Source organism: Manacus vitellinus, unplaced genomic scaffold (assembly GCF_001715985.3).
Source record: "Manacus vitellinus isolate BGI_N305 unplaced genomic scaffold, ASM171598v3 scaffold_106_pilon, whole genome shotgun sequence".
NCBI lineage: Eukaryota > Metazoa > Chordata > Aves > Passeriformes > Pipridae > Manacus > Manacus vitellinus.
The window spans coordinates 805,349-814,748 of NW_021938827.1; the positions used below are offsets into that span (position 1 = coordinate 805,349).

A 9,400-nucleotide genomic window follows, 5' to 3' on the forward strand; every position below is an offset into this window, starting at 1 on the left:
CATGGAGATGTTCCGAGGGCTGGAGCCCCTCTGCTCTGGAGCCAAGCTGGGAGAGCTGGGGGTGTTAACCTGGAGAGGAGAAGGCTCCAGGGAGACTTTAGAGCTCCTTCCAGTGCCTAAAGGAGCTGCAGGAGAGCTGGAGAGGGACTTAGGACAAGGGAGAATGGCTTCCCACTGCCAGAGGGCAGGGTTAGATGGGATATTGAGAAGAAATTCTTCCCTGTGAGGGAAGTGAGTCACTAGCATAGGCATAGGTTGCCCAGAGAAGCTGTGGCTGCCCCCTCCCTGGAAGTGTTCCAAGGCCGGGTTGGACGGGGCTCGGAGCAACCTGGGATAGTGGAAGATGTCCCTGCCCGTGGAAGGGGTTTGGAACTAGATGGTCTTTAAGTCCCTTCCAACTCAAACCATTTTATGATTCTCTCACCACTCTCCAACACAAGGATTTATTTCTGCTTGGGTATTGCATTCCCATCTCCATCTGCTCTATTCCCTATTAGCCTAGGAGGCAGACTGTTGGAGCCCAGGGCCCCTTTTGTTCTGTCTTACACCTCTCCATGTGGATGCACCTACTTCTGAGTAAATCTGTGCATACCTGGGGCAGGCTTGTAGTAGCAGAAGAGCAGCCTTCAGCTCTAGGGCAGAGTCTGTTGACAGCTGGTCCTCAGCTGTGATTGTGAGCCTGTGGTACCCCGGGGGCTGCTCACCCTCATGTGCCAAAGGCAACTTCAATGGATTAACTTCATGTTCACCCAGTTCTTTGAACTGTGCCTAGGCCTCTGTAACTTTTTGTGACTGAACAGTGCTGTGCAACAGCACCTCCTTGACCATGTGGGATCTGGCAGATCCTAGTGAGTCCCTGCAGTTTGATTTTCTGGGGCAATAGGTTTCTGTTTCAGGGTTGCAAAGCTTTGTCTCAGTTAGGATGCTCACAAGGAGTTCTGTTATAATAGGGAGTGTTTTTTGCTGACGCTCTTCTGTCAGTGTGTTTCTCATCATGACTGCAGTATTTATAATGTAAACTCTGAATTTAGAACTGGTCACGTGTCATATGTGTGTGACTGAGAGGTGTGGCTGCATCCTTACTGCATTGTACTTGATTGTACTCGATTAAATTCATTTTTTCTGTGTGCTTTAGGTCAGAACACAAAACGTGAGTCTGGAAGAAAAGTCCAGACAGGAAACATCACTGCTGCGAAGGTACCAAATTCTAGTATCGGGCTGTTTTGATTATTCTTTTTTTTTCTCCGTGTGTGTGTATTTTTATATTTCTGAGGGAAAGTTGGATCTGAAGCATATTTTCTCTAGTCTATATGAACCCAGAATAGAAGAAGCAACATAGAAAATAATTTCCTGTGTTAACAGAAGATATTTTTATACTTTTATATAAAAATTCTGTATAAAAAATAAAACATCTGCACTATTCATGTAAGGGGTGCCCTATAACTGCACATAGAGGGGTTTAACCCACCAAACCTCCTTTCTCTGCAAAGTCTGAAAGCACCTCAGTTTTGACATCTGACTGAGATAATAATACAGTGTAGTACCAGTGCCCTTATAATCCCTGCGTTCTCATTTCCAGACAGTTCTTAAACCTTGTCTGCATCTCAGCCATGGCAGAGTTGTTGGGTCGCTTAAATTTCAGAGGGACTGCTGGTTTCAGACCCACTATAGGGTTTTTTTAGACTTTTTGACGCTTACCTGTAGTACTTCATTTCTTTGGTTTCCCCTAGACCATTGCTGACATTATCCGAACATGCTTAGGACCAAGAGCTATGATGAAGGTAAGAACTTGTGCTGTTCTGTGGGGTGTTTCTAGGCAGCTGCATCACCAATGTTGCAGCACAAGTATTGGTTTTCTTGTGGTTGCAGATGCTTTTGGACCCCATGGGTGGCATTGTGATGACCAACGATGGCAATGCTATTCTTAGAGAAGTAAGTTTCTCCTGAAGGATTGTCTTGTTTAACACGTGAGTCGGAATATTCTGGAGTCTTGGGTGCCAATAGAGCTGTATGATCTCATCTGTCCTGAGAACCAGAAAGGTGCTCACTGGGGAGGAGCGAAACATTTCCAGCAAATGCTCTTGTTCTGCAGAAATGTAGGTTTGATCCTGGGATGGGAAGTTTTCATGGCGTTTTTATAAGACTGATGTAAAGGCTTTGGTAATTGTAGCTATAATCAGTTGCATCAAGATCTTCTGAGTAGACAGCGATGTTCACAATGCCACGTAAGGATACCAAGAAATTATTTTCTCTCTAGTACAAGTGCTGTTGAAAGAACATCCAAAAAACTCTAATGCCTGAAAAACCGGGAGGGACACAACATTGTCAAATACAAAGGCTTGGTTTTGGTCAAAAAAGAAGGAAGAGCTTTGCTGCGATTGCGCAGAATGCCTTTAAAACTGTATTAAAGCTGTGATATTTGTTCCATTGAGCAATGCAAGATGTTTCTGCTTTAGTATTCTGGAACAAATCCATACCCCTTGCTCCTGCACAGATCCAAGTCCAGCATCCAGCTGCAAAATCAATGATAGAGATCAGCCGCACGCAGGATGAAGAAGTCGGAGACGGGACCACATCTGTCATTATCCTTGGTAAGAGGCTGACTCAGACAGTTTGTTTAGAGGCTGGAGTTCGCCCTCTTTGCTTATCAGGGCCCATAATGAGTTATTTACCAACCTTAAAATGGATAATTTTTTTTTTACTGTGCAAGAGCGTGCTTTGTTCATGAGACCCTTAGGTGATCAGCTCCACGCTTTGGGAAGTTGTGCTTTCCCTGGGATAACCACCACTAAGGGTAAAGAAAGGTATAGGTGATGTTAGAGCTCCTTGCATGGATAGAAGATACATTTTGTCTGGTATGCTGCTCTTCTGTCTTGAGTGGCAATTATCCTCCTAATTTATCTGAGGGATTTTGATTTATTTTTAATTTTTTTTTAGCTGGAGAGATGCTCTCTGTTGCTGAACACTTTCTTGAACAGCAGATGCACCCAACTGTGATCATCTGGGCTTATCGTAAGGCTCTGGATGACATGATCAGTATTCTGAAGAAAATTGGGTAAGTATGGGCTGGTGGGAGTTAGAAAGGAGGGATGTGGGCTTTCTGTACTGCTTCAAGCAGCTGCTGCTTTAGGCAGTTATGTTAGAATACAATTAACATAATTGGAGAGGGACTCAAAGGGACAGATAGCTTGGAGTAATACTCAGTTTGCTCTTTGGTTTTTCTTTGTCCCAGCACTCCAGTGGATGTGAACAACAAAGAGATGATGCTTAAAATAATAAAGAGTGCGATAAACACGAAGGCAATAAACCGCTGGTCTGACTTGGCCTGTAGCATCGCTCTTGATGCCGTTAAGACCGTGGAATTTGAAGAAAATGGCAGAAGGGAAATTGATATTAAAAAATACGCAAAAGTAGAAAAGGTGAGTGTGTCCTGAACTGTTTCTTATCCCTGTGTGCCCCTTTCTTGTTCTGAACTAGCTGACTGTGGGGTGCAGTGGGAAGAATTTTGTGTTACCTCTCTGCAGTCCACAGACATAACCACCCTCAAAGATATTTCAGTCAGTGCTGTTGGCTTCGCTGGTTTGCACTGCAAAGAGGGGCTGTTATTTCAACCCTTTTGGAATATTTGTCAAAAAGATAATTTCAGTTGCATTTGGAAGATGGAAGATGAAACGCGTTGCCAGGCAGTAGGATGTGAAAAGTTTCTTAAGCTCTTCCACAGCTTCTCACTTGAAATCTAAGTCAATATGCACTTAAAATTAAACTTTATATCATGACCTGGATGCGCTATGATTACCCGGGGGAGGTTTTCCCTTTTCTGTACATGGGACAGACAGTTTCAGGAGAAACCTTCAGATACACAGGTTTTTGTGGACTAAACTGACTCGTCTCATTTCCCCCCTTCCTTGTGTCTGTCAGATTCCAGGTGGTTTTAGTGAAGACTCATGTGTTTTGCGTGGAATCATGGTGAATAAAGATGTGACCCATCCCAAAATGCGTCGTCTTATTAAGAATCCACGCATTGTCCTTCTGGATTGTTCTCTAGAGTACAAGAAAGGAGAGAGCCAGGTAATGTGGGTCCTGTTGGAGATGTCCACCGCTCTTGATTTAGGACATGTAAAGTGAACAAATGCAGATGGCTTGTTAAAAGCACAAGTGGTGAAAGGCTTTCTGTGTTGTGCCTCTCAAAGGCGTTGTGCACATGTGGGCTAATTCGGCTGTGGAGTCCAGTAAAACAGGAGTGAGGCCACAGCGCTTTGACTCATTGAAGCAGCTACAGCAGTTTGTGTATCTGTGTGCTGGTAAAGAGCTAAAGAAATATTTCTGAGCTTGAACTAATGCTAAGGCTCAGCTGACACAATGTCACAGTTTATTTGATCCGTGGTGTTCATCCCTGACTCTTTCCCTGGTGATACTGGAGGAGTTTAGCTACTTGACGTGGGGGATGTGTGTCTAACATGGTGAAGGGTTGGGATGAACACACTGAGCTGTTTACATGTCTTTTGTGCAGACTGACATTGAAATTACACGAGAGGAAGACTTTGCCCGCATCCTGCAGATGGAGGAGGAGTACATTCAGCAAATGTGTGAGGATCTGATAAGAGTCAAGCCAGATCTGGTCATCACAGAAAAAGGAGTTTCTGGTAATAGCACATATGATCCTTCTTTGTGTTGAATTCATTTCACTGAGGTTCATGATGTTAAATGGTGTTAAATTCATGGTTCAGAAACTCGAAAAGAAACCAAAAAAACCCCCAGTAGCAAATTAGCACAACTCCTCCGCAGACCTGGTGTGGAACCTAGTTTTGGTTTGTATTTTAGCTTTCTAGCAAGTAGTTGTACACTGCGGGCATTGAAGTTGGTCCTTGGTGTTGCCATGTGAACTTGGACTCTTACAATAATATTTTGCTTTTTCAGCATTTTGGAAAGATACCAAAATACAAGTGAGGCTGTCTTAAACTCTTGAGAGCTGTGCTGCCATTTTGCCTTGCAGCCTGGTTTAAGAAGCTACATTTAGGATTTTTTCCATAATCCTTTTTGCTTTAAAGACTGGAACTAGAATAGCTGAATTGGTCACTGATAAACACATAAAATTTGTCACGATACCACTGATTCATCACTAAATTTGCAAAAATCTCGTTTCAGACCTGGCCCAGCACTACCTGATGAGAGCCAACATTACCGCCATCCGCAGGGTGCGGAAGACTGACAACAACCGGATCGCCAGGTAAGTGCCGGCTCCTGGCTGGAGCCTGTTCCTGCTGTGCATGGCATGGGCGTGTTCTGATCTTACTCCTTCTCCCCAGTTCTTATCTGTGAGTGTCTGATGTGATGTTTTGGTGTTCCAGGGCCTGTGGAGCTCGCATTGTCAGTCGCACAGATGAGCTCCGGGAGGAGGATGTGGGAACTGGTGCCAGGCTCTTTGAAGTGAAAAAAATAGGAGATGAGTATTTTGCCTTCATCACTGATTGCAAAGAACCCAAGGCTTGCACGATCATCCTGCGGGGAGCCAGCAAGGAAATCTTAGCGGTAAGTGTGGGGAGGGTAAGCATGGGTTGCTTCACCTCCTGTCCCAGCCACATTCGTGGTGTCAGTAAGTCATGGCCAGCAGACTGTGGGCTGAGCTTTCAGCTGGTGTGGTGCTCCAGTTAATAATGAGAGGGGCAGCAGAGCTGGGGAAAGGTCTGGAGCACAAGGAGCAGCTGAGGGAGCTGGGGGGTCCCAACAGGGATCTCTGAGTCTCTCTACTGCTACCTGACAGGAGGTTGTAGCCAGGTGGGGGTCAGGCTCTTCACCCTGGTAACAAGTGACAGAACAAGAGGAAATGGCCTCAGGTTGCACCAGAGGAGGTTTAGATTGGATATTAGGGAAAATTTTTTCGTGGAAAATGTGGTCAGGCACTGGCACAGGCTGCCCAGGGCAGTGGTGGAGAGTTCCCATTCCTGGAGGGGTTTAACAGCCATGTGGATGTGGCACCTGGGGACATGGGTTAGTGGTGGCCTTGGCAGTGCTGAGGGAATGGTTGGACTCTGATCTTAGAGGGCTTTTGTAACCTCAGCAATCCTGTGATCTGTGCCTGTTGCAGGAGGTGGAGCGCAACCTGCAGGATGCCATGCAGGTGTGCCGGAATGTCCTCATGGACCCACAGCTGGTGCCGGGCGGGGGAGCCACCGAAATGGCTGTGTCCCATGCACTGACCGAGAGGTCCAAGGGCATGACAGGTGTGGAGCAGTGGCCCTACCGTGCAGTGGCCCAGGCTCTGGAGGTCATTCCCCGGACGCTGATCCAGAACTGTGGCGCCAGTACCATCCGTGTTCTGACCTCACTCAGGGTAAGGCATGGGGCACCAGGAGGGAGTCAACCCCTTCCCACTCTGCACAGCCCTTGGGATCAGTCACCTTTCATAGCAATGCCTTTGTCAGGCTGCCAGTAACATTCTTGTATGAACTCCAAAATTGAGACTATTCTAATGGCCTGTTACTGTTTCCTGAGCCCATGGTCGCTGTGAGCTTCTAGAGGGGAATTTGCTGTCTCACCCTACGCCTGTCTTTCTGCTTCCAGGCCAAGCATACCCAGGAAGGCAGCCAGACATGGGGGGTGAATGGGGAGACTGGAGCCCTGGTTGACATGAAAGAGCTAGGGATCTGGGAGCCCTTGGCTGTCAAACTGCAGACCTACAAAACAGCCGTGGAGGTAAGGAGAGGTGTGAACTCCAGAGCCTCTGTGGCATATCCCTTGCGAGAGGAGGATGTCCCTCCCTTTGCACTGGGGTGCTTGGGTGGGTGTCACACATCCAGCATGGGCTGTGCAGGTGTCTGAGCTTGCTGCTGTCAAAGGTGAGATGATGAGAGATGTGGAAGCCCAGACTCGGGCTTTCCCAAAGCTTGGTTTTTGATCCTGTGGCTAAAATTCAGCATATTCCATCCCACCTTTTCCTCCAAATGGTTCTCACAGGGACAGGCTGCTCCCAGGACCAGACAGAGCTGCATGTGAGCAGTCCCATGCCAGCAGCATGCTGGAATTGTCAGTGCCCTGGGCGCTTTATGCTGGCTGGGGCTGCCGTGTGTCAACTGCCCCCCCTCATTACAGATCCTGCCATTCTCTCACTGGTGTTGGATCAAAGGCTGTTCCTCAAAGGGACACTGTGTCTGTTCTCTGTCAGTCAATGAGAAAAGATGGGTGTCTTTGTTTCCATGGTGGAGGGTAAAGCATCCCCTTGCTGTTCCCACGTGCCTGCAAGGCACAGTGTCCCTTCTCCTGTGCTGAAAGAACCATAGGCTGGTGGTTGCGTGGCATGTGAGCTGGGCAGGCTGGGTTTTGTTTTTTGTGCTGAGCTCCTGACGAGCCCTGGGTGTGGGGTTTCTCTGCAGACTGCAGTTCTCCTCCTCCGTATTGATGATATCGTGTCGGGGCACAAAAAGAAGGGTGACAACCAAAGCAAGCAGCCCGCGGCGCCCGAAGCAGCCCAGGAGTGAGGGGTTGAGTCTCCACCAGAGAGAACCAGCTGCCTCGACCTTGACATAGGGATGAGTTCTCAATGCCGCGACCCAGTGCTGAGGCTGAGCCGGGGAAGGTTTGTCTGAAGTCTGGAAGGGATGGATAAAACCCTGGACGTGGGGAAAAGTCTGTTACTGTTGGTGTCTCTGCACTGGGGGACACTGCTCCTGGGGTGAGGGTTCCAGACTGAAACTTCTCCTCTTTGCCCCAAAATAAACATGTTGTTTCAGGCTCTGTGTGTTTAATGCCCATGGTGGAGGAGGGTGGGTGTGGGCAAGTAGGTCTTTGACAACCCCAGGAGGTTCAGTGAGGCCAAGGGCAGGTGCTGAACCTGCATCCAGGCAACCCCAAGCACAAACACAGGCCCAGGGAGAAGGACTTGGGGGTGTGGGTTGACAAGAAACTCAACGTGACCCAGCTCAATGAGCCCAGAAAGCCAATGCTATGCCAGGCTCATCCCCAGCAGCCTGGGCAGCACATGGTGGGGAGATTCTGCCCCTCTGCTCTGCTGAGACTCCACCTGCAGTGCTGCCTCCAGCGCTGGGCCTCCCAGCACAGGAAGGATGTGCAAGGAGGAGCAAGTCCAGAGAATGAGATACGGGGGAAAAAATACCTTCCTGGGAGGGTAGTGAGGCACGGGCACAGGTTGCCCGGAGAAGCTGTGGATGCCCGGTCTCTGGGAGGTGTTCAAGGCCAGGTGGGACAAGGCTTGGAGCAACCTGTTGGAAGGGGTTTGGACTTAGGTGGTCTGTAAGGTCCCTTCCAACCCAAAGCAGTCTTGTTCTGTGATTCCCTTTATCACTTCGCTCTAATTCTGTGACAGCCCATGGAAGCAGGAAGTCCCCTTCTGTGAGCCTTGGCTGGAGCAATTTCCAGCTCCATGCACGCCGCAGGCAACGCAGCTTTGCGAGCACGTTGGTCAAAGCAAGGCAGCGTCTGTCATGCTATTCCTTTTATTTTATTACAAAACCCGGGGCTCCCTGGTGGTCTAGTGGTTAGGATGCGGTGCTCTCACCGCCGCAGCCCGGGTTCGATTCCTGGTCAGGGGACTTCCCCGGGCAGATGGAGCTCGTCAGCCCTGTAAGGCCATCCATCTAAGAGAAGGTCACTCTAAACAAACCTACCTCCTGAGGACCTCGCTGCCACTGTCCGAGCTCACTCAGCCCCAGCAGATGAACCTCAGGATTAAAGGGTGGGCTCAGTTCAGCGCACACTGTGTCTCACCTAAAAAATCCACTGTGCAGGCTCGAAGGGTAAACACCTTTCCCAAATCTTTGTCCGCGAAGACTGACCATGATGATGATGATTACAGAACCCTCAGTACCTCAACACACCTCAACCCTGCACAGAGCAGCCAGAAAGAACAGCCACAATGCAGTTGTAGCAGGATGCTCTGTCCTTGGAATGTGGTTAAGAACTCGGAACAGTACCCTGTTTGCAAGGATGTTAGTGGTGGACTGAGAGGAGGTGTATCATGCTGGGTTTGGTGTTGAATTATGCTAAAACTAGTCTAACTCAAATTACCCCAAAGTTAACATCCCAATAGTGAAGCAAAGATTTGGCAGATATGGTAAAGTATCATCTAAAAGTGCTAAGCTGTCGCAGTTGGGCCGGAGCCTGACAGTCAATCACTTCATACTATAAAGGTCCAGTCCACTTTCATACGGCAAGTTCTTCTAACATACACCTTCCATGGAGTGTGTGTGTGTGGAGATTCCTCCCCTGAGCGGGGGACATCTCTCAAGGTTACTCCTCGAGGCTGAGTGAAAGAGATATACCCACAGCTGTTGGTATGGGTGAGTTACATCAACCTCTACTTAGTAACTATTTCTTTCTTTTTTGGTAGCTTTGATATAAATGCTTGGATATAGTGCACTATACTACACTACACTATGCTATACTA

General features: G+C 48.1%; 1 protein-coding gene across 1 annotated transcript; it reads left to right on the plus strand.

The window, feature by feature from the left end:
* The first annotated feature begins 826 nt into the window (after positions 1-826).
* CCT3 (chaperonin containing TCP1 subunit 3) lies at positions 827-7,729 on the plus strand. The gene is made up of 14 exons (XM_018088640.2): positions 827-848; positions 1,064-1,197; positions 1,731-1,781; positions 1,870-1,932; positions 2,495-2,591; positions 2,938-3,055; positions 3,233-3,419; positions 3,919-4,068; positions 4,511-4,643; positions 5,146-5,227; positions 5,349-5,529; positions 6,086-6,331; positions 6,562-6,693; positions 7,371-7,729. Exons 1-14 carry the CDS (start codon positions 827-829, stop codon positions 7,473-7,475), a joined length of 1,701 nt encoding a protein of 566 aa, XP_017944129.2. The 3' UTR covers positions 7,476-7,729.
* The last annotated feature ends 1,671 nt before the right edge of the window (positions 7,730-9,400 follow it).